Source organism: Sinocyclocheilus anshuiensis, unplaced genomic scaffold (genome assembly GCF_001515605.1).
Source record: "Sinocyclocheilus anshuiensis isolate Anshui unplaced genomic scaffold, SAMN03320099.WGS_v1.1 scaffold942, whole genome shotgun sequence".
NCBI classification, from domain to species: Eukaryota; Metazoa; Chordata; class Actinopteri; order Cypriniformes; family Cyprinidae; genus Sinocyclocheilus; species Sinocyclocheilus anshuiensis.
This window is the reverse complement of record NW_015536531.1, coordinates 154939-180137: the sequence shown is the minus strand read 5'-3', so window position 1 is coordinate 180137 and position 25199 is coordinate 154939. Positions and strand designations below refer to the sequence as shown.

The following is a 25199-nucleotide window of genomic DNA, read 5'->3' as shown; positions in this document are numbered from 1 at the left end:
CGAGACACCTCTAGCTTTAGGTTTTCTTGCCATGCTGCGGACGCAAGCTTCAGATGAAGAAGTGAATGATGTGTGCGCCTATTTATACTTCAGTCGCACCGATAGTGACGTCATGGCTGTCGCCGGCCAACGACAAAATTGGTGTTTTTTCAATGTATGCTTCAGACACGGGTCACGACGAGGCGTTCCCCATAGCGACCCCTAGAGGACGCAGTGTCTCGTTCCCTACTCAGGGAACCATGGTTACACAAGTAACCTGAGACGTTATCAATGAATAACATCCTATATTTCAGTCCGTTCCTTAGAGAAAGCTTTCAGATGACTAAGATTACACTGCACATGACGCATGAGCTACTTTTTTTTTGGCCTTTTTGAAGACAGCCTTGGTCACTATGAAAAGTCGTATGGAAAAAAGTTGCAAAAATATCAATTTAAATTCAAAGTAATATTGTAAACAAGTAATGTCAAAGTAGTATTTGTTTATTTCTTTTGGTAAACTATTCCTTTAATGTTCTTAATGAATTTTAAGATGAAATTTGTAATCGTTAAGCAACACAAAATTTTATTTAGTAATTTTTACAGTCTCCAGCTGCAGGCTCAGGAGCCCATCCCCGAGACAGCCACTTATGGAGCCTCGCGGCCGTACCGAGAAAGCCCCTTGCTGGCCCGTGCTCGACACACCGAGAGCTTCCACAGCTACAGAGACTTCCACTGCTTAAACCTGACCAAGGCCCTGCTGGAGAACCACGGACAGTGCGGATCCATGGAGGATGAGATGCACCATTCAGCGGGAGAGAACAACGCTGAGGACCTCGACAAAAGGAACTCTACCATGGATCTTTGGGGGTCCAGATCATCTGAAACCCAGTCTTCAGCTGCACGCAAACCCCCAGACAGCCCAGGAGACCAGCAGCGAAGGGCCCATTTGATGGAGGAAGCGACTGCAGACCCTAGACCAGATGGGGGCAGGAGGAGAGGGGCATTTGAAGCAAATTTTCTAAGCAGGAAAAAGGCCCCCCCAGTTCCACAACTGAGCCCCCCACCGGCAGGAGCTGATGGAGGCAGCAGCGACTCGTCCAGCACCGCCTCACCCTCGCCAACTAAAGTGTCCACATCCCCACGCCATCGCAAGGCTCCTGACGCTGCATGTGAGTGATGGTTCACACAGATTTGTCCTATGCAGAGCTCGTACCAAATACAATAATCAATGACAGGGAAAAGAAAGTAGTTGAATGGATGACTTCAAAAGTGAAGCGTTTCAGAATGTAGATGCGAAGGTTTGGCAGGATGCAAGCTGGCAGCTAAAAAAGAAACCTCACTCACTGTGGACAGATTTAAAGGGAAAATACACAGCATAAATATGTCAGTTTCACATGTCTGTTAACCGGTTGAAAGAAGTTATTAAGCTTTTGTCAGACTGATGACGCTTCCACAATATGGACCTAATCCTCTCTTCACTGATTTTTCCAAGCTTAAATATGAGATACATTTACTTTTCATTCCTTTGAGAAAATTAACAAAGAGTGACTAGATTAATTATTCAGCCAGTTAGACTTTAGCTTTGTACACCTGTGCCTTTACTAAACATTTTTATTGTTTTTGTCCATTAAAGGGATAGTCCATCCTAAAATGAAAACGTGAAGAAAATTTGAATGAAGAATTTACTCACCCTCATGTCATTTAAAACCCACAGGACTTTCTTTTGTGGATCAGCAAAGGAAAAGTTTAACAGAATGTTTTGCTGCTCTCTTCTATACAATGAAGGTGGATTTAATACTTTATATTCAGAGCTCTGAGTAATAGAATTAAATGTATGTTACTATTGATAATCTTTTCTTGATAATCCTTCTTGACATTTGCTTTCATTGTATAGTAAAGATCAGTTTGACTACTTTCGTGTTCCATGAAAGAAAAAAAAATCATACAGGGGTTGAAAGACTTTTCAGATTTTGAGTGGATTATTGCTTAAATGGTTTGCTTTTCTTTTGTAAATGAAGTTGCTTTTTTAAAAAGTAGATTAGCATGCTGATGCTACTGGCCACTAACAGTACCTCCAAAACACTGTGATGCACTTTATTGTCTGTACTTACATTGAATGGACTGAACAGATGAACTTTAATGATCAGGTTTGACTCCACTGCTGTCGTGAAGGCAGCAGGAATCAGCAGCCTTTGACAGAATCTCTTTCTTTCTTCATTAATCCTTTCAGACGGGTTGCGCTCTCTGAACTTTCAGCATGCATCCGCAGGGGATTTTTACTTGCTCTATCCATCTTTGGGATTTATTCAGTGCCTTTTGCTAATTTGGATAGATACTGCTGTGAGAAATCGAAACTGATTTAGCTTTTTTTCTCTTTCTGATGTGCGAGTTAGTTGGATTATCACATTATGCAACTGATTTAAGTGAAGCGGATTCAGTTCAACTCCCAGAATAAGACACTTACCAAGATGAGAAAAAGAAAAAAGAAAAGAAATTAAAAGAAAAGGTATATTTTACAGTTGCCAGATTTAAAGGTAATAATATACAAATAAAAATAGAAAAAAATGATTTTATTTTAATCATTTATTTTATTTATTAAAATGAGCTCTGTATTTAAAATGCTACAATACAAACTTCTAATGTCTAAATAATCTAAATAATTAATCAACATGTGAATAATGTCATCATAACGTGTAATTTTATCATTTGCATTTTCACTTCTGTTAAGAATATACTGTCAAGAATTATTTATATTTGACATGAAGCTAATTTTGCATTCAACTGATGAGCATGGTCACTTTCTTTCCAGCCATTCCACTTTGTGTACAGGTTATATCCTGCCAGAGAAAATGTACAGTATATAGTGATTATTATTTTAATGGTAACTAAATGGAATCCTTTAACAAAGTACTTTATATAAAGGAAATGAGATCGTATTAATGCTATGCAATCAGTGTTAGTGCTGACAGTAGGCTACATAGCCTGAAACTAAATCATGAATAACAGAAATGAATAGCAGAAAGTTATTTGGACAACAGCATGAAGCTAGAAAAATAAATTCAAATAAATAAAACAATAAAAATAATTACCCCTTGGAAGATCTGCGTGGTTCATTTCTCAAAATGATGTTGCATAAAATACTATAAAATGCTTCCAATTGACTTTTTAAAATGTCCTTTGTTGCTATGACTGGTTTGCTCCTAGGTGTAGTGATCTTGGTATCAAAATGGTATCAAGATATGCATATTAATTAATTAAATGCATATTACTTAATCAGCTACTTATGTCATTTATTTGCTCTCTGAGATGTTTCAGTGTTGGGGAATATTTAATGGACAAGAGTATGATTCTTTATGCTTGCTTTCAGAAATACAGTCACAAGCTGATTTGTGTTTTCAGTCTGGTTACTGTATGATTTCATCTCCAGACAAGAGACCTTATCATTTCAATATGCAGAATAGTTATGTTTTATCAAACAAGACTTGCTTACCTGCTGCACAGATCATGACATGGCTACAAGAAGAAAGTTTGTTACTTGAAATATGGGGAAAAAAATTGAATATGGTACATGCACTACAGATCGGTACTCAGCTTCTGTACATTTCCAGTGGCACAATAAAGTAACCAAACAGAGCTGCGTCTCAGACTATTTGATTTTGTTTTAATAAGCATGGAAACATCAACATTACAAACACAACTTTTACATTTCACAACTCTATAGCAACGATTGTCCATAAATGAGTGTACGAGACACCATAACTACACAAACCTCTGATTAATCTAGAGTGAGCTCTGTTTAATGGAAAAAATTATTACAAATAAATTATTGCAACAATAAATAATACTGACAATTAAAAAAAAAAGTTCACGTAAAAATGTGTTTTTTAGGATAGTGCCGTTTCATTTTTGCTTATTTCTACGTGAAATAACAACTCGTGTTTAATTAAATATATTCACACTTTACAGGTTTAAAACATCCTCTGATAAAAAAAACACATCCACGTGTAACTGATGACAATATTTGGAGTTGAACATTTAAGACACTTGATCCATTGGCATCATCACAAATGTGCTCACACTATTGTTCAGTCTAGCAGGCACAACACCACATTAGCTAACATTTCCATTAATACAGACAGTCTAGGACATGTCTAATGGATTGACTATCTTCCTCATTCATGTGTCTGTAGGGACAGAAGAGATAGACTTCCTCTCTATGTTGGCATGAATAATTTGGAGACTCAGTTCATTAATACTTTATGATTGTGGTAATATTTCATAGCTACACCGCCCGTCATAAGACTCCATTTAAAGTATTAATAATACAGTGCTATTTTCAGAACAGTTTGCCTCCTCTCTGCATCAGTGCTAAGCACATATTACAGCAAAAGAATCTATGTCCGATAATAACATGTACAAGTATGAAATCAGACTAAACCCTATTAAAAAAATCAAAATTAGTATATGCTGCGTATCCTGTACTGTAAGCCTTCGCCTCCTCTAAAGTACTGATTAGGTATATGCAGCTACATCACACACTTTTTTTTTAGGTGGCACTAGTGGAAGTTCTGGCTCACTTGGTGCCCCCAATGCAGGGTAAGAATAACCAACAGTATGATATTAAATGAGTACAGTAAGATTTGCATAAATTAGTATATAAAATGATTAAATAACAAAATGATTGATGTGATGATTTTTTATATAATATGTGACCCTGGACCACAAAACCAGTCTTAAGTCGCTGGGGTATATTTTTAGCAATAGCCAAAAAAACATTGTATGGGTCAAAATTATCGATTTTTCTTAATAATATTAATAAAATGATTGATGTGATGATGACGATGGACTGAAATGTCATCGTAATGAAAGATTTAAACACTTGTTGTACCTAAAGCAATACTGCAAGATAATTATATATTTGTTTAAATAGAATAGAAGTTTATATTCAAAATCCACCTGGCTCAAAAATTGAGGGGTGCATGTCTGAATGACACTTCTGGGTCAAGGCTTGTGAGTATGAATATAGGCAAGCAGAGACAATGGGTGATACCTTGAAAATATGATATTCAACCAGACTTTTCTTTTAAACTAAATAAAAGAAAAGTATGAGCAGAATGTAATGTAAATAAATAAGTAATTCTAGGATTAAAACGGAAGCAATAAGGTGATGTCAGAGGTAGTCAACACTTAGCTGCAACATATAAATATGCTAATGACATCTCTGACTAATAATAAAAAAAAGAAATTCAGCATTATGAAATACAGCTAATTTCACTGCAATATTTTGTCATGGTCAAACAAACCAAATGAAGATGATCTCCAAACCAATTATTTTATATTTCTATATATATACGGTATTCATTTATAACTATCACCGTCTTATTTTATTGTTGTAAATTTGATATTCACTCAGCTACATAATAGGTTGGAGAAAAACTATATTACCAAGAATGTTTTCCACAGTTGTGTGTGTTTATGATCGCTTTACAAGTGAGTGTCTGTAAACATGGTTTGCTCCTTCTTCACTGAGCTGTAGCTTTTAATCGTCTCCCCAAACTCCTCATCCCCCACATACTGCAAAAAACATAACAGTTATCATCAGCTATGCTCATTCCTTCACCAGGCAAACTAAATAGACTGTTGGTACACATCAGGAATGTTTATAAAAGTAAATATACAGAAGTTGTTTGCAACATTTGGACTTTTGACATGATTGTGATTGGTCATTTGTGGCATTCTATTTTACTAAATATTCATGTATAATGTCCACTGAACTATAAATGGCCATTGTCCATGAAAACCATTTTCCCACACTACCATTCAAAAGTCAGTAAGATTTTTTGAAAGACATTTCTTATGTTCACCAAGTCTGCATTTAATTAATCAAAAATACAGTAAAAACAGTAATATTATGAAATTTTATTACAGTTTAAAATAAATGCATTCCATTTTAATACATTTTAAAATGTAATTTATTCCTGTAATGCAAAACTGATAAGTCATTTCTCCAGTCTTCAGTGTCACATCATCCTTCAGAAATCATTCTAATATGCTGATTTGCTGCTCAATGTTGAATAAAAAGTTGTGTATCTTAATATTTTTTTCTGAAATTTGTAATACAAGATTCTAGTATATGAATAGAAAGTTCAAAAGAACAGCATTTATTGTCTTTACTGTCACTTTGATCAACTGCATCCTTGCTGAATAAAAGTATAATAAAAAAATAAAAAAACTCTTGAACAGTAGTGTACATATCTCTTTTATCACTCTGTATAATGTAATATTTTATCTCAAATAAACATCATATCCATTTATTTATTTACTTGTAAAGTTAGAACCCCTTTAAGGGCAACACAAGGCCTCTCCACATCACTTTTTATTGTTTTTACTCACAGTAATGACTGACTGTACACTAACCCTTATAACAAAAATTCTACATCATCTCACCATGCCGCTGTCAGTGCCGTGCAGGTCAGCGTCCCATGCTCCACCGCCCAGAGATTTCTTATCCTGCGTGTCGATCAGCTGACTAACACTCCGATGCAAGGAATTCTGGGAATAGGCATGGCTGAGCTGGCTCTGGCTGGGAACACGCAGTACAGACATGCTAGCCTGATAGCTATGGTTGCTGGTGCCGATCTTAGTGTCAGTCAAACCCTGATCATGAAAACACACGATATCAATATAAAGCACAAATACACACATAACTGCACACTCAGTCTGTCAATCACATGTAGCAGAGACAGTCACTTCCAACTGATGAGCAAATGTCAACAATAAGCCACTAAATGAGAAGGGTTGTGCATTAATAAACACTGCAACCACTGCATGCAGTGCCACTCGACAGCAAAACAAACCCCAAAGCATAATGGAAAGTGAATGCAATCTCTAATAAGAATAGTAACGCAGATTAAAAAAAAGAAACTTTTGTATATTTTTGAATAAAAATGGAGGGAGGTGCTTGAACGTGCAAATGGAACAAAAGACATTCGTGTCTATAGCACAAAAACGTACACAAGTATTTGTAATTAGTATTAGAAACCGTAATAGTGACAGTTGCCTTGGCAAGTACCACTAATGAGGAAAAGGGCAAAACATGCCAATGCAGCAGGCCATAATCTATTCTGAAATACATCCCAGAGAGCCTGTACCTCAGTGTGCATGGCAAAATGCTTTAGTGTTATACTGCAGGAGGAGTCCGGTATATTGTCAAACTGGGAAGAGAAGAAAGAGAGGAGTGGGCTTACCATGGGTGCATCAGGCTGAAGCAGAGCAGTAGAAGCATGGTTAGAGCAGAGTTCAGAGGAAGGTCTCTGGAGCAGCAAGAACAGCGCAGGACAGAGAGAGTTAAAAAGACACACAGCAGATTTAAAGAGAAAGGCCACAGTTTAAAGGGATAGTTCACCCAAAAATCTAAATTTGAAAATCTGAGAATGGTCTCATTCTCAGGCCATCCAAGACGTAGATGAGTTTGTTTCTTTATCAGAACAGATTTGAAGAAATGTAGCATTACATCAGTTCACAGTTAATTGATGGACTGGAGCCGTGTGGATTATTGTGATGTTTTTATCAGCTGTTTGGACTCTCATTCTTACGGCACCCATTCACTGCAGAGGATCCACTGGTGAGCAAGTGATGAAATGCAATGAAATTTCTCCAGATCTGTTCTGATGAAGAAAAGAAAACTCATCTACATCTTGGATGGCCTGAGGGATTTTAAGTCAATTTTAAATTTTGGGTGAACTATTCCTTAAAAGGTTGGGAGTGTTTATCTGGCTCTTAGCAACCAGACAGCAGCCAAGTTCAAATTTATTTGATCAATCTTTACAGAAAAAAACAGTGAAATATTATTATATTTTCTATTTTAATACATAAAAAAAAAAAAAAAATATTTTCGTGATGGCAAAGCTGAATTTTCAGCAGCCATTACTCCAGTCTTCAGTGTCACATGATCCTTCAGAAATCATTCTAATATGCTGATTTGGTGCAACAAGAAACATTTCTTACTATTATGAATTTTAACAAATTTTGTGGAAACTGTGATGCATTTTTTTCAGGATTCTATGATGAATAGAAAGAATCTTTTGTAACTATAAATGTTTTACTGTCACTTTTGATCAATGAAATACTTTTATTCAGGATATATACATTTCTAAAAAAAAAAAAAAAAAAAAATCTTACTGACCCTATACTCTTGAATGGTAGTGTATAAATAGTAAGAGTAATATGCTAATCTGAACAATCATTGCCTTTATGACTATGACATTGCCATACAATTGCAGTAGGAAGAGCAGTGTTATCACTCCCTCTTCTGGACATCTGAAGGAAGTGCATGATGCAGCTTTGAGTGCAAACATTTGTGCAAGCATAATTGAGAATGAAAAAAAAAAGGAGTAATCTTTTGTATTTCACCTCTAAAAAAATGGTAGAACAAGTTAGAGCAAGCTTTACAGACCTAGTTAATTACCATTAGAAAATAATTTTCTCTCACCAGATAGGTGTCATTAGGCGGATACTTGGTACTTCTCCTCTGAAGGGGCACTATTGTAGGTCTCTCCCTGATGAAGGGGGGCTTGCTTAGGGCTCTTCTCAGCACCAGACCCATTAACAGAGCCAGCAGCAGCAGCCCCAGGAATGCCATAAGAATGATGAACCACAACTCTGTATAGAACTGGTATTCAGCCCCATTCAAACCTGTTTTACCTCCAGAACTCGACTCCACGGCATCTGTGGGGAACAGATGAGATGCTCAGATAAGAAAAAACCCCACAGAGAATGGATAAAAACATAATACAAATATTATATATATAACTATTTAATCTTAAATGGAAGGAGTTTACCAACTACTCCACAGCTAAGACAACTAGGTTTTACTCTCAATAATACGGAATAAAAAAGTAAATTCTCTTTTATTCATAATTAATAACTGTTTTATTATTAAGAGTAAATTAAGATATGGATTCAAGTATCTCACAACCTTTTACATTTTATTATGTGCACCATATGAGATACGTAAAAAATTGATATATTTAGAAATTTTACATATTACATGGGAATGATCTATTTTTACATAGCATATCTTCAGCGTTTCACCTCATGAAGGTCTGGAGCTTTGAAAGTAGTTAAAATACCTGCAACGAGACAACAAGGGCTGCTACATCCACAGATTTTGCTGTATTCATCCAGTGTGACTTAAACCATTTGTTATATTGAAATTCCTAAAGTGTTTTTTGTGTTTATTTACTCGCCAAAACCAATGGTGTGAAAGGCACTTTGATGAAGATTATGAGTTTGCAACACTGATATTGGCTCTGCTCAGAAAGAATGGAGACACTGCCCGGTCACCTGCCAGGCCGGAGTAAACGTACCTATACCAGTGGCCGTGTTGTATTTAATGACAGGAGAGCTGGCACTGCCGCTGTCAGTGGTGCAGGTAACTTGAAATGCAAAGGCTGAAGAGAAAAGCGACAAAAGAGATGATGAGAGAAGGGCCCAAAGAAAGAGAACCAGTGAGCTTCAAAATAAGACAGGCCCAGTCAGAGGTCAAAGTATAACCATATGGGCATACTTTTATCAGAGGTGCGTGGGATGTGCAGAGAGCTGTGGAAGCCGCTGTAGATGCGCAGGTTGTTCTCGGTTAGGCTGTATTCTCTCAGAGGCCCGTTCAAAGAGAAAGAGCCGCTCCAGTCCACAAACACTGTGGTGATGTTACTGTGCACCACAAATGGCTCTTTATATTGAGGAGCTACAAAGAAATCACAAGAGAGGGGTTTGATTTAAGTGCCATCATTTTTGAAAAAAATATTGGTAAAAGGAATGACTTGTATGGCATTTCTAATTTGTTAGCAACATATAATCAGAGCCAAACGAGAGTCCCGAAGAGAGTCCTTACATTCTTTGAGTGTGGTGATGGAGACCCAGTCAGACGCAGTGCTGCCCATGTTATTGTAAGATACTACACACAGCTCATAGTTGGCATAGGGCAGTAGGCCAGTGATGTTGAAGCTCTGCCCCATTCCAAAGAACTTGATCTCCACAGGGCCGACGACACAGGTTACAGGGACAGGCTGCAGCGGCTGAGGACAGGATGATCGCACGTGGAGCTCACAGCTACAGAGATGAAAGTGAAAGGGACAAATATTTATGCTTTAGTACAACCTTAATACACTACCATTCAAACATTTGGGGTCAGTATGATTTCTTTTTAAAGAAATTAATACTTTTATTCAGCAAGGACAGATTAAACTGATCAAAAGTGACAGCAAAGACTTTTATACTGTTACAAAAAAGGTTTCCACAAAATATTTAGCAGCACAACTCTTTTCAACTTTGATAATAATAAAAGAAAAAAAGAAAAATAAATAAAGTGTCTTGAGCATCAAATCAATGCATTACTGCAAAATGAATTTTGAAGGATCATGTGACACTGAAGACTAGGAATAAATTATATTTGAAAATACATTCAAAAAGAAAACTCGTGTCATAATATCAGTTTGACTTTATTTTGATTAAATAATTGCAGCATCGGTGAGCATAAATTACTTTCAAAAATATTTTTAAAAATCCTGATCTGATCCTGGCACAATATGTAAAATTTTTTTTATTAAACATTATCCACATTACATTAACCCAGATGTTTCGAAGAATGTTTAAATCCAGAGAACTTTTTAAATGTATGCTAAAGTGCACTTCTTTTTCACAAGGGCTGTTTGTGCTTTTCCATGCAATGAATGTAAATGTGTGCTAGGTAAAGGGTGTCAAGATCACATTGGTTGACCAGCACTAAAAGCAGCTCTAACCTAGCATGGAGGAATTCATGATGGTTATATATATATATATATAAAATCGAAAATAATAATTATTATTAGTAAATATAATAGTATATTATTATTAATAAAGTTATAAAATAAAAAAATATAATACAATTGTATTATTATTATTATAACATAGTACACATACATAAAAAACAGTTCAAACTACTTCACAGGTCAGAATGTGCAAAAAACATCATGAAAAATAACAGTAAAAGCATAAAATAAATAAAAACGAGGAAGTGGTGAAAATGGATATAATGACAAAAACAGAAAATGAAAATAATCAAAAACTAACTTACAAAAAAAAAAACCTTTGTATTCATTTTAAAAATGTTAAACTTGGAGCTTGTCTTATTTAAATATTAAAGGGGAAACTCTCCACTGGCCTTTTAATAAAACTTGGTTGTCTATGTAGTAATGATTCCACACTCAGTCACAGCGTCATCAAACTACGCCTTTGTTTCTTTGTTTGTTTTGAATACGCGCCCTCCAGCGGTGAAAACTTACATATTGTACCTTTAATATTTATATCTTAATGGTGAAGTGGGTAATTTTGCTGCTAGTGGCACCAAATGGATTTCCTCAGTCCTGCCCCAAACTCATGCCATTGGTTGTTGTGTTGCTAGGCCAAACTGCTCAAATGAACAGGGCAATATTTTGATGATTTTAATACTTGAGAAAATATTTTAACATTTTAGAAATCACACACTACAGCCTTATATATTAATATAAATGTTTTGCCTAATCATGATTATATTAAGTTATCTATTTATTATATTATGCAAAATACATATTTTTACCTTTCAATGATGCCATTGGGCTGAAGAGGCATGTCCCACTCCACCAGAGCTGAGCGGGAGGTAAGGGCGATTAGATGTGGCAGGGGCTGCTGGGCAGGGGCAGAGGCCTGGGTGCGGAGCTCATTTAAGGGACCTCGGCTGCAGCACAGGAAACAGGTGCAGGCCTCCACACCTACAGAATACACAGTGAAGGGCCTAAGACCGTGGAGAGTTTGCTGGTGGGACATCCCCTCAGACAGCTGCAGACACAGATATGAAAGCGTTAGTTCCAGTTTTGTACTATAAATTCTAATAATCTAAATCCTCAGTTGCTTATATGTAGTTGGTATATGTATATGTAAGAATACATATATTGTACTTGATTTACCAGCTGGTATGAGTCTTTGTTTTGTGCAAAGACTCTGTAGAGGCTGACAATGCCATTTGGCTTGGTGGGTGGGCTGATATCCACCACAGCTGAGGTGGCGTGGATGTGCAAGAATTTAGGCGGGCTCAACCCCGCTGGAGGAGCTGGACCTGTGCGACCTTGAGCCCAGGGGCTACCAGCACGACCTGCTGAGTTTACAGCCCACACCTAGATGGTCAAAATTAAACAACACACGAAATCAGGTATTTAATTACATGTATGTATGTATGTATGTATGTATGTATGTGTATATATCCCAATCAAACACACCTGAACCAGCTAATCAAGCTCTTACTAGGCATACTAGAAACTTAAAGGCAGGTGTGTTGAGACAAGTTGGAGCTAAACTCTGCAGGACACCGGCCCTCCAGGACCGAGTTTGGACACCCCTGATGTAGTAGAAATGTGTTTCCATTTTTTGTTTTTTAATCAGTGCTATATGAAAAAAGAAAACAGAGAAAAGGGGGCTTTGGCATATTCCATTTTGCTAGAAACTTCAACACTCATAATGCACTTTTGATTTTGGCGTCACCCCTCTGTTGCTCTGTTGAGAGTACACATTGTTCATACTACTGACATAAAGCTGGCTGAAAAAAATATCCTTTAAATGTATTTCACAACAATTTTGCATTTTTGAGAGCTTCTTCTCTCATTTTTACTACTTGCTAGACCACAGCTCTAACATGTAGCATAATTTTTTCTGTGCTGTTTGAGTCACCCTACCTTTTTTTCGAGACCCACTGGTATAGATATGCACGAGAAAAGAAAGGAAATTTAGTGTGCAAAGCTACAGGTGAGTGTATCGAGACGCCTGTGGTCTCTCTCACACCTGCAGGGCCGATATAAGACCGGATCTGATACCGACACCAGCTCTGAAATGGCCCAACAGACAGAACAGAGACTCGGCACCATCCTCCTCTTAAAGAGGAGTCACCTTCACCTGATGAACCCACCGGGCGCCTTTTGCAAAAGGAAACTACCCATTCAACTACTTTGAGGAGTCAGTAGTCTTGCACCCTCGAAGTCCTGCTGTCATTAATAGCCAAAACATCAGCATCCATTACAGAATCACTCCGGCCTGAATCTACATGAAAATTAAATTTCACCTTCATCACGGAGTAAATGAACACATGGAAAGGTGAAGTAATCTTATTTACTAGACGAGCTGTTTGTATAATTACACAGAAAGAGTAGGAAAAGGTCAGCTGGGGTCGCTATTTGCATGAGTAAGTAATTTGCAGATTGTCAGTTATAATAGCAGCGGCAGATGGATGTTCCTGTGGATAGGGTTAAATTAGCCTCAATAATAGGCAATTACACCGTGATCAATCCAGATGATAGATCTAAGTGGCAATTCACATGGACTGCACGAGACACTGGCTGATTTCACATTCCCATACGAACCCATTCCACTGCCAAAGTGACGACTAGACGTGTCGAAGCGCAAAGAGGGAGACAGAGGTGTTGCAGGGTGACAGAAGAGAAAGAGGGCGGTCACGGAAACAACCTCTTGTCACCCAAAGTGAGAAAAGGTCACGTTGGCAGTAAGACAGGGAGGAAGAAAGAGTGACGGTTCGCTTGTGCCATAAAGCGGCGTTATGAATGAGTACAGGACAAAGAAATGTGATAACCTTAATTTTTCACTGATAAATCTTTCCGATTCCCGGATAGGAATTTTGAGAAAAGAGATATGGGCGCTTCGTTTTAAAGTGGAGTCAGCCAGGACATCTTCATGCCCTTGTATGCGGTGCAGACGTTTTATTGCCACCGAAGCACTTGCATACAGAGCTGTAATTAACGCGGGAAAATAAAACTATTTCATGAGCGAGCTCTAATGGATGTGGGTGTACACTGCTAGGACTGAATCTGCCCAGAGACAGGTCCTCATTGGCTGTGGCCACGCCCCCAGTCATGGACACGGGGCCAAGAGTTCCCTTTTCTGTTATGAGCACTAGGCTAATTAAGATTTGACATAAAAGTGTCAATAAAATATGTAGCCTCTTAACATGGGATGGGTTTGATTTCACAGGGACACATGCCCTTGTGTGAGAACGAGTAAAATGAAACACAACAAAAAGGGAGACTCCATGACATTAGGACAAAAACATTAAAGAAAGTGGTAGTCCTGACTCCCTCAAACACTGAACGGTAAACAAACAGCAATTTATACTGTTAAATAAGCAGACATAGACATAAGTTCAATGACGCATCCAGTATAGTTAGCAACCTCCCCGGGGAAAGCCAATAGGTATTAAAAGGTCTTTCCAACACTTGTACATTTGGGAGGCCTAACAACTAATTCAATGGCTTCGATCGTAATCGTCAGCATTCAGCCAGGCCCAGATTAATGGCCCTGTCGCTTGTCCATCATCACTCAGCTCCGCCAGCCAGCTGTCATAAATTACCGCTCATAAATAAGATGGAACAATCAGGCAAACTCTATCAATTTAGTCCTGATCAGCCCACGCCTCTCAGGCCTGACAGTCAAATGCTAATGTTATTTTGCTCCAAAGGCTAGGCTGTCAATTAAGAAAGGTCTCGTAAGGCGATGGCGGTGCGATGAATATAGTGAGTTAGATTAAACGCTTGTCTATGTGAATGAGAGAGTATAGATGAGCAGAACGTTAAACACAACAGCAACAAATAATCATGCTAATTAAAATATTCCTTGAGGACAAGTTTATATATCTCAGATTTAATCATGTTTATTTGCATGATTACGCTAAAATATTATGTATCATAAGAATAAAGTATGAAGTATCACAAAGTCTAGACGGATGATTTTATATTCAGGATGCATCATGCAATAGACAGACTTGCAGCAGTGTTTATATTGTTAACTAAAACTAAAACTATTAGAAAAAATTGTGTTAATTAAAATAACGCTGAAATAAAACAAATTACATAAATATTAGATGAAAAACTTAAAAATCTTAAATGAAAATTAGAAATGCTGTCTTGGCAACTAACAGAAATAAAACAGGTTTAAGTTACTAAAAAAGTACTAAAATGACAAACTATATAAATACTATAATCTAATATAAATCGTACACTGTAGTATTTATAATATTGTATAAATAACACTGACTTAAAGCGACAACCTAGCAACCATTCAGAACACCTTAGCAAATGTATGGCAACCCTCTGTCAAATATCCACAAGCTTACAGACAAGAGTCAAATTTTCTTGAGAAAATATAAAAAGTATGTTCATTCTTTGTGTAATATAACAATTTAGGAATAAAAAGTTAAAATCAAATTCACCAATGACAGATGAATTTTACATTCCTAATTTCAGAATCGACTGAGTGAAATGAGAAAAAGCGGTGTGACCTGGTATTCGTAGGATGTGTAGGGCAGGAGTTTGTCATCATGGCAGGAGGTTGAGGAGTTGCGGTAGACCAGTGTAGTTACAGATCGGCTTTCCTTGTCTAAAGCATGTTTTCGGTATAGCTCGTAGTGCAAAAGTTTCCCATTCGGCTCAGCTGGAGGAGACCAGGACAACAGAAAGACTGTCTGTATGCCCTTAGGGTTAGTTTGCAGCTCCAGCAGCGGGGCAGGTTGTCCAGCAGGAGGCGACTCAAGCGTCTGTATTGAAGACCAGTCACTAGCAGCGCAGCCTAACAGGGTGCAGGCCTCCACTCTTACCTCATACCTGCAAAAATACGCACACAAATAATAAAAATAAATATTAAATAAATCATTTCTAAAAATAAAGAATAACAATAGGTAAAAAAACATTGATAGGGCATATATGAAAATAAATAATACATTATGCCAAATATATAAATAATAACCAAACACTTTTTCCCCCCTCAAAATATCAATGTACAATGCTTTTTTACCTCAGTTTCATCAGTACCATTTTTTTATTGGATTTTGAATATTTAGGTATATAAACAATTTTTGTGCTTATCCTAGTAAAATGTGCTGTTATTTATCAACAGTATAGACAACGGACAGTTTTGTCCTTCAGAAGGTCACCAGCGATGGACTGAAGGAGAAAAGGGAGAGAAGAGAGGAGAGCAGGAGAATAAAGGGAAGGTCGTCTGAAAGAGGCAATGAGTGGCGAGTTGATAATGCTGATGAACCATTATCATCACCCCACTTATCTGGATTTTCACTTCAACATACGTATTTCCCTCGGTAGACCTCCTCATCTTCAATTTTGAGAATATACACCACAGTCTCACCATTCTGGATGGATGGAACAGACCATGACACATTGAGTGAATAGGAAGTGACATCAGACACCGTAGGCGGCTTTACGTTGGCAGGGGCGGCTTCTAATGTCCTGATCTGCGTCGGCTCACTGGTAACACACCCAGCCACGGTGCAGGCAATGACTGCGTAACTATAGAGAGTGTATGCAGTTAAATCCACATCAGTGTAGTTGAACACACTTGAGTCGAAGCTGAAATGGAAGCCAACGTTGTCACTCTGAATCCTGTAAGTCAGAAGAACACCATTGGGCTCCAAAGGAGGCGTCCAAGCTACGAAGACTTCATTAGGCTTGCCCTCTACATGACTGACAGCTGGAGGAGCCAATCCTCTAGGAGGAGCTTGTTTGGTTTGAACTGTGAGCCACGGGCTATTGGTATATCCTGCCGCGTTTGATACACGCACTCGAAACTTGTACCTGCTCCAGGGCAAAAGTCCAGACATATTATAGGAGAAGCTGTTAGCTTGGGTGTCGTTCTGGATGAACACAATCTTGGCTCTCATTGAGTCATCTTCATCACTCCGTACCCTGCCATCCTCTAGACTTACAGCCAGAACCTGGTACTGCAGGATCCTGCCGTTGGGGTGGGTGGGTGTATACCAGTGGAGCTCCACGCTGCGGGATTGGACCTGCTGTACCGTAGGAGCCGGTTGAGAGGACGGGGCGGCCTCCTCGGTGGTTACACGTTGAGGTGCAGTCCTTGTACAGCCCGCTTCGGTGCAAGCTTCGAGAACGAGCGTGTACACAGTGTAGGGTTCCAGACGGCGGAACAGGAATTGACGTGCAAGCCCGCTGAACTCCAAGTTTTCCTCATTGAAGATATTGTACATCTGTGGAAATAAATATGTTACATGATGGCAGATTCTGGAGAGTGATATTGCAATGTTACCATCATTGAGAGGAGCATACTTTGATGACTCCATTTGGAGAGGCTGGTTCAGCCCACTGTAGAAGCAGCGCTCGGCCATGTTCTCTCTTCTCCACGCTGAAGTTAGCCAGGCCACTTGGAGAGGCTTCAAGGGTCTGAACGGTGGTCCAAGGACTAGGCACCTGACCTGCTCCATTAACTGCTTCTACACGCACATTATATGTGGTGTATGGCTCCAACCCAAAGACATGAGCCTGAAAAATGTTACCCTACAACACAAAAGACACAAATATAGTTAGCATATACAGTGAGTATAGAAAAGCATCACCCCCCCTTTAAAATAATCACATTTTGTTGCTTTGCAGCCTGAAATGAAGATGGACAGAGTTTTTGTTTTATCCAGCTGTATTTACTCAGTGCAACTTATAACATCCAAGTGAAATATATAAGACCAACATGTCAGAAAAAAACAAAAACAGAATCACTGAGTTGGAAAAAGGATCACCCCTCTCCTAAAAATGACTTGTAAACTCAATCAGGTGTAGCTAATCACCTTCTCAACGGCACACAAAGCTATTTGACTTTCAACTATGATCAGCTGTGGTCATTTTGACCAGCTCAGCATGAAAAGAGCTTTTCTGTAGCATTTCAGTCCTTGGCAGTGCAACTGAAGCAAACAATCAACTATAGGTGGCAAGGCACTGTGGACAGGCACAACTTTATCCCAGTGATTATTTTCTATACTCACAGTACATAGCCATATTATCATTATTATTGATAAAATTAAGTAATTAACAAAAACAAACAACTTAATAATTATAGAAATTTTATTTTATTTATTATTATTATCTACAGCATACATTACGTAATGTATATATCAATAAATGCATTATATACATTTTTCATGAATGCAGTACTCATGAATAGATCAAGAATGCAAAGGTGGACAAAACAAAACAAAAGCTTTTAAATCACCATGAAAAGCCTAATATAAAACGATAATTAAATAAAGGAATGCAACACTGTCAGCATCCATGGCAAATGTTAGTTTTGTAAATAGATGTTTGCTTTTTTAACAGCAGAATTATTAATTCCTTGAAAATAAAATTTAATTTGACCAGAAAAAAAACAACACATAATTCTCACCATCAACAATAAAACTACAGACCCCTCTCTACTTTCCCTATGCAGATTTTTACACCCTCGTCCATTACATCGCTGGGAGGCACCAAAGCATTTAAAACACTACCTTTTTATGTGGTTGAAAAATTGAGAACATTTGGACTATAAACCAGCAAACATATGCACATTGTCAATAGGGACAGCTGTTTCATTTCACTTTATTTCAGCACAGAGACTTATATCCTGCCCCTAGATGGCAATGCTATCAAACACTTTCCTAAACACGGGCATCAAGACATTAACAAGCAGGCGCTCCCTCATCCAGGATACTCAAGGCAGCCATTAAAAAGCGACTAAGAGAATTGATTTTTGTTATAGATTTCCAAATAAATGTTTATGGCACAGATCCCTAAAATAGGAAGTGTTTAAGTTTTGATTAAGAGAATTGGTTATGCTGCCTTTTGGGATCCACCATACAATAAATTCTCAACATTACAGAATTACATTTCTTATTTCTTTCATTTCTTAGTCAAGTATTTAAATGATATAAAACACACACTTTAAATTCTAAATAATACAAACAATATATTAAGATCCACTGCATATAAACCTGAAAGTGTACACCTCTATGTGGAAGCCAAAAGCAGCCAGGCTTCTGGACAAAAGCACTGAATTCAGACTTGCTTTAACTGAGGCAGAAAGAGGCCTCGCTGTTTTAAACATTAAAGAGGTATCAGAGTCAGAAGCACATTTAGCGTTAGCTCAGGGAATCAGTCATTTGTAAAGAGGAAAGAAGTCTTTTAAAGCCCTTTTTCTTTCCTCTTTTTCTCTTTCAACTGAGCACAGGTCTCCCTTGTCTCATCAGCTGCTTACATATGTGTTATTTCCTGTGACAGCGCTGGGGGCTGCTTGGGCCAGGGGATGATTTTAATTAAGAATAACCATGTGGATTTGTCACAACAATTATGCTGATTAGATGAAAGTGGAGATTCCTGACCCTTCAAAGGTGTGGTACTGCTTCATTTGCATACAGTAGACATACTGTCCCGGCCTGCCACTGTTGACTTCAGCCTGAGCTGGATTTTATTAGTATCACGCTAAACAGCTACAGGGCCCGGGAAATGCCTCATCAAAAAGCATCAAATGGAGCCTTTGGTCATGTTTTAAGTAACCTACACTCAAACTCTGTCAGAAATGTATGAAAATTTTAGGCAGATAAAATGATGCACTGATGGATTTTGTTGTAAGCATTATCATTGATCTGTGAATATCCCCGAATGTCTAACATTTATTTTTCATACACACAAAGATGCTTGAATAAAATGCAAATTCTTCTCTACACACTGACATTTTATAACAAACTGAAGGAAATATATTCATGATGCACATTCCCTGTGCTATTCACAGGCTGTCCATCCAAAAATTACAAATCTGTCTTCTGTGGAATACAAAAGGAGATATTTTTAAGAATGTTTCAAATTTTGTCCACACATCGAAAGTCAATGGGATCCAAAACAACATTAAACCCCACTGATTTTCATTAAATGGACAAATGTAAAAAAGTCAATTTATCTTTTGTGTTATGCAGAATAAAGAAAGTCATACAGTAAATTATGAGGCGAATTTTTGGTGAACTATCCCTTTAATACTAAAACCGCCCCATTGCTCTCATTCCTACCAGCACTTTAGTTTAACTGTCTAAAGTCTACAGACTTTAGTGCATTTCAAAGCATCTTCGCTTTTGTTCTGCAGTACTAACAAGGTAGACCTCCTCATCTTCAATTTTGAGAATATACACCACAGTCTCACCATTCTGGATGGATGGAACAGACCATGACACATTGAGTGAATAGGAAGTGACATCAGACACCGTAGGCGGCTTTACGTTGGCAGGGGCGGCTTCTAATGTCCTGATCTGCGTCGGCTCACTGGTAACACACCCAGCCACGGTGCAGGCAATGACTGCGTAACTATAGAGAGTGTATGCAGTTAAATCCACATCAGTGTAGTTGAACACACTTGAGTCGAAGCTGAAATGGAAGCCAACGTTGTCACTCTGAATCCTGTAAGTCAGAAGAACACCATTGGGCTCCAAAGGAGGCGTCCAAGCTACGAAGACTTCATTAGGCTTGCCCTCTACATGACTGACAGCTGGAGGAGCCAATCCTCTAGGAGGAGCTTGTTTGGTTTGAACTGTGAGCCACGGGCTATTGGTATATCCTGCCGCGTTTGATACACGCACTCGAAACTTGTACCTGCTCCAGGGCAAAAGTCCAGACATATTATAGGAGAAGCTGTTAGCTTGGGTGTCGTTCTGGATGAACACAATCTTGGCTCTCATCGCGTCATCTTCATCACTCCGTACCCTGCCATCCTCTAGACTTACAGCCAGAACCTGGTACTGCAGGATCCTGCCGTTGGGGTGGGTGGGTGTATACCAGTGGAGCTCCACGCTGCGGGATTGGACCTGCTGTACCGTAGGAGCCGGTTGAGAGGACGGGGCGGCCTCCTCGGTGGTTACACGTTGAGGTGCAGTCCTTGTACAGCCCGCTTCGGTGCAAGCTTCGAGAACGAGCGTGTACACAGTGTAGGGTTCCAGACGGCGGAACAGGAATTGACGTGCAAGCCCGCTGAACTCCAAGTTTTCCTCATTGAAGATATTGTACATCTGTGGAAATAAATATGTTACATGATGGCAGATTCTGGAGAGTGATATTGCAATGTTACCATCATTGAGAGGAGCATACTTTGATGACTCCATTTGGAGAGGCTGGTTCAGCCCACTGTAGAAGCAGCGCTCGGCCATGTTCTCTCTTCTCCACGCTGAAGTTAGCCAGGCCACTTGGAGAGGCTTCAAGGGTCTGAACGGTGGTCCAAGGACTAGGCACCTGACCTGCTCCATTAACTGCTTCTACACGCACATTATATGTGGTGTATGGCTCCAACCCAAAGACATGAGCCTGAAAAATGTTACCCTACAACACAAAAGACACAAATATAGTTAGCATATACAGTGAGTATAGAAAAGCATCACCCCCCCTTTAAAATAATCACATTTTGTTGCTTTGCAGCCTGAAATGAAGATGGACAGAGTTTTTGTTTTATCCAGCTGTATTTACTCAGTGCAACTTATAACATCCAAGTGAAATATATAAGACCAACATGTCAGAAAAAAACAAAAACAGAATCACTGAGTTGGAAAAAGGATCACCCCTCTCCTAAAAATGACTTGTAAACTCAATCAGGTGTAGCTAATCACCTTCTCAACGGCACACAAAGCTATTTGACTTTCAACTATGATCAGCTGTGGTCATTTTGACCAGCTCAGCATGAAAAGAGCTTTTCTGTAGCATTTCAGTCCTTGGCAGTGCAACTGAAGCAAACAATCAACTATAGGTGGCAAGGCACTGTGGACAGGCACAACTTTATCCCAGTGATTATTTTCTATACTCACAGTACATAGCCATATTATCATTATTATTGATAAAATTAAGTAATTAACAAAAACAAACAACTTAATAATTATAGAAATTTTATTTTATTTATTATTATTATCTACAGCATACATTACGTAATGTATATATCAATAAATGCATTATATACATTTTTCATGAATGCAGTACTCATGAATAGATCAAGAATGCAAAGGTGGACAAAACAAAACAAAAGCTTTTAAATCACCATGAAAAGCCTAATATAAAACGATAATTAAATAAAGGAATGCAACACTGTCAGCATCCATGGCAAATGTTAGTTTTGTAAATAGATGTTTGCTTTTTTAACAGCAGAATTATTAATTCCTTGAAAATAAAATTTAATTTGACCAGAAAAAAAACAACACATAATTCTCACCATCAACAATAAAACTACAGACCCCTCTCTACTTTCCCTATGCAGATTTTTACACCCTCGTCCATTACATCGCTGGGAGGCACCAAAGCATTTAAAACACTACCTTTTTATGTGGTTGAAAAATTGAGAACATTTGGACTATAAACCAGCAAACATATGCACATTGTCAATAGGGACAGCTGTTTCATTTCACTTTATTTCAGCACAGAGACTTATATCCTGCCCCTAGATGGCAATGCTATCAAACACTTTCCTAAACACGGGCATCAAGACATTAACAAGCAGGCGCTCCCTCATCCAGGATACTCAAGGCAGCCATTAAAAAGCGACTAAGAGAATTGATTTTTGTTATAGATTTCCAAATAAATGTTTATGGCACAGATCCCTAAAATAGGAAGTGTTTAAGTTTTGATTAAGAGAATTGGTTATGCTGCCTTTTGGGATCCACCATACAATAAATTCTCAACATTACAGAATTACATTTCTTATTTCTTTCATTTCTTAGTCAAGTATTTAAATGATATAAAACACACACTTTAAATTCTAAATAATACAAACAATATATTAAGATCCACTGCATATAAACCTGAAAGTGTACACCTCTATGTGGAAGCCAAAAGCAGCCAGGCTTCTGGACAAAAGCACTGAATTCAGACTTGCTTTAACTGAGGCAGAAAGAGGCCTCGCTGTTTTAAACATTAAAGAGGTATCAGAGTCAGAAGCACATTTAGCGTTAGCTCAGGGAATCAGTCATTTGTAAAGAGGAAAGAAGTCTTTTAAAGCCCTTTTTCTTTCCTCTTTTTCTCTTTCAACTGAGCACAGGTCTCCCTTGTCTCATCAGCTGCTTACATATGTGTTATTTCCTGTGACAGCGCTGGGGGCTGCTTGGGCCAGGGGATGATTTTAATTAAGAATAACCATGTGGATTTGTCACAACAATTATGCTGATTAGATGAAAGTGGAGATTCCTGACCCTTCAAAGGTGTGGTACTGCTTCATTTGCATACAGTAGACATACTGTCCCGGCCTGCCACTGTTGACTTCAGCCTGAGCTGGATTTTATTAGTATCACGCTAAACAGCTACAGGGCCCGGGAAATGCCTCATCAAAAAGCATCAAATGGAGCCTTTGGTCATGTTTTAAGTAACCTACACTCAAACTCTGTCAGAAATGTATGAAAATTTTAGGCAGATAAAATGATGCACTGATGGATTTTGTTGTAAGCATTATCATTGATCTGTGAATATCCCCGAATGTCTAACATTTATTTTTCATACACACAAAGATGCTTGAATAAAATGCAAATTCTTCTCTACACACTGACATTTTATAACAAACTGAAGGAAATATATTCATGATGCACATTCCCTGTGCTATTCACAGGCTGTCCATCCAAAAATTACAAATCTGTCTTCTGTGGAATACAAAAGGAGATATTTTTAAGAATGTTTCAAATTTTGTCCACACATCGAAAGTCAATGGGATCCAAAACAACATTAAACCCCACTGATTTTCATTAAATGGACAAATGTAAAAAAGTCAATTTATCTTTTGTGTTATGCAGAATAAAGAAAGTCATACAGTAAATTATGAGGCGAATTTTTGGTGAACTATCCCTTTAATACTAAAACCGCCCCATTGCTCTCATTCCTACCAGCACTTTAGTTTAACTGTCTAAAGTCTACAGACTTTAGTGCATTTCAAAGCATCTTCGCTTTTGTTCTGCAGTACTAACAACTGACAACCAGTTCCTGAGATGCCTTGACATTATTAATTATTTGTGGTTTAGATGTAAAGTCCTGTTCAAGCCAAGCCTCAATCAGATGGAGGGCTCTTGAATCACTGAGCTGTTCTTCAGACTGGGCTGGTGTCTGGTGAAGGAAACCCCTCATGCATGAAAACGCACACATACAGAAACAGAGGAAAGTACCGTTTACCTCCTCTGAATGAGGCTGAGTATGTATGACAATCAGGACTGTGAATGATGGAAGCTGTTTTCAGAAAATAAAAGCACACACAGTCAAGTGCGCCACTAACTTTAGCTCTTTAAATAAGAAATGAGATTTAACAGGCTCTCTCAGTGTTTACTTAGTACTACAATCCGAAAGCAGATTCTAGACAATATAATAGCAGACTAAAGCTTTTTCAGTGTACCGTTTGGCCAACTGTCCATATAATATTTTCTATATTATAGAATAAAATAAATAATAATTATTTAAAAATAAAATGTATATTATGTAAAAATATTATATTATATAAATATATTATTCAAATATTTGTATATATTATATAAAAAGTTTAAGTGACACCTATAAACATTTTTGAATCTTTAAGTTACACAAATAAAATGTGTCACCAGCCTGGTCTGAAACTATGAATGAGATTAAAGTTTGTGAAAGCTCAGAGGAATCCACTATCAAAATCCACAGACTGTCGGGAGCTCCCCTCTGTGTGTCCTTTCAGCAAATGAGCGCGGGTTCAACTAGGGCCCAAACGAGCTGCTCGCGGTTCTGCTCGGATCATTCTGCTCCACTTCAACAGTGTGTATACGAGTCTACAAAAAAGACATGGTCCAACGCGCCGTCATCATGTTTATGCACTCTTCACTGTGTTCTTAATGATAAACTAACAGATTGTAAACATGTTGCTGGAGTTTCAACCCCCCCTCATTTTTTTTCCTGTGCATTTTTTAAACAATGTCCTTCATGTTAGAGTGGTTACAGGCAGCAGAAGGACATCATTAGAGCCATGGTTAAACTGTAATTTACACCATTAGGAAGGCAGGAGCAATTTTTATTGCCTAGTAAATTTCAGCTCTGAAATATTTGGACCATATGGCTCAATTTGTGTAATAACCTTAATTTCTTGCACCCTTCAGGTCCGCCTGCATCTCTGCTTGCCACTCCAACAGAGTCAGGCTTCTGTGCGCAAAAGTTCGGTAATGAGGGGCGTCTGCACACATGGTGAGGGAGGAAGCTTTTGGCGGCTCAGACCACCTGTGCTCCGTAGCCTCATTCAGTCCCACTGCCATGACGTCCACATTAATCATACGCACTGGCATGAGGTACGGCCCACTGCACAGCCAGGGATCAATAGCAGCCCCACCCACCCATCCAAAAAAAAAAAAAAAAGGGGGG

General features: G+C 38.3%; 2 protein-coding genes across 2 annotated transcripts in view; one reads left to right on the top strand and one right to left on the bottom strand.

The window, feature by feature from the left end:
- LOC107694686 (BTB/POZ domain-containing protein KCTD3-like) overlaps window positions 1–3626 on the top strand; it is an 11308-nt gene extending 7682 nt beyond the window's left edge. The window contains exon 18 of the mRNA XM_016494382.1: window positions 583–3626. Coding sequence (XP_016349868.1) covers window positions 583–1156 — 574 coding nt within the window. The 3' untranslated portion in view covers window positions 1157–3626. The remainder of the gene's footprint in view (window positions 1–582) is intronic.
- Window positions 3627–4815: 1189 nt separating this feature from the next.
- Window positions 4816–25199, bottom strand: part of LOC107694925 (usherin-like) — a gene marked incomplete at its 5' end in the record, with an annotated part of 173335 nt that continues 152951 nt past the window's right edge. The window contains 15 exons of the mRNA XM_016494643.1: window positions 4816–4825; window positions 4868–5553; window positions 6427–6636; window positions 7227–7292; window positions 8471–8706; window positions 9348–9431; window positions 9548–9724; window positions 9872–10089; window positions 11594–11832; window positions 11961–12167; window positions 15332–15653; window positions 15983–16047; window positions 16133–17017; window positions 19970–20878; window positions 20958–21185. Of these exons, the coding sequence (XP_016350129.1) occupies window positions 5464–5553; window positions 6427–6636; window positions 7227–7292; window positions 8471–8706; window positions 9348–9431; window positions 9548–9724; window positions 9872–10089; window positions 11594–11832; window positions 11961–12167; window positions 15332–15653; window positions 15983–16047; window positions 16133–17017; window positions 19970–20878; window positions 20958–21185 (3936 nt within the window). The remainder of the gene's footprint in view (window positions 4826–4867; window positions 5554–6426; window positions 6637–7226; window positions 7293–8470; window positions 8707–9347; window positions 9432–9547; window positions 9725–9871; window positions 10090–11593; window positions 11833–11960; window positions 12168–15331; window positions 15654–15982; window positions 16048–16132; window positions 17018–19969; window positions 20879–20957; window positions 21186–25199) is intronic.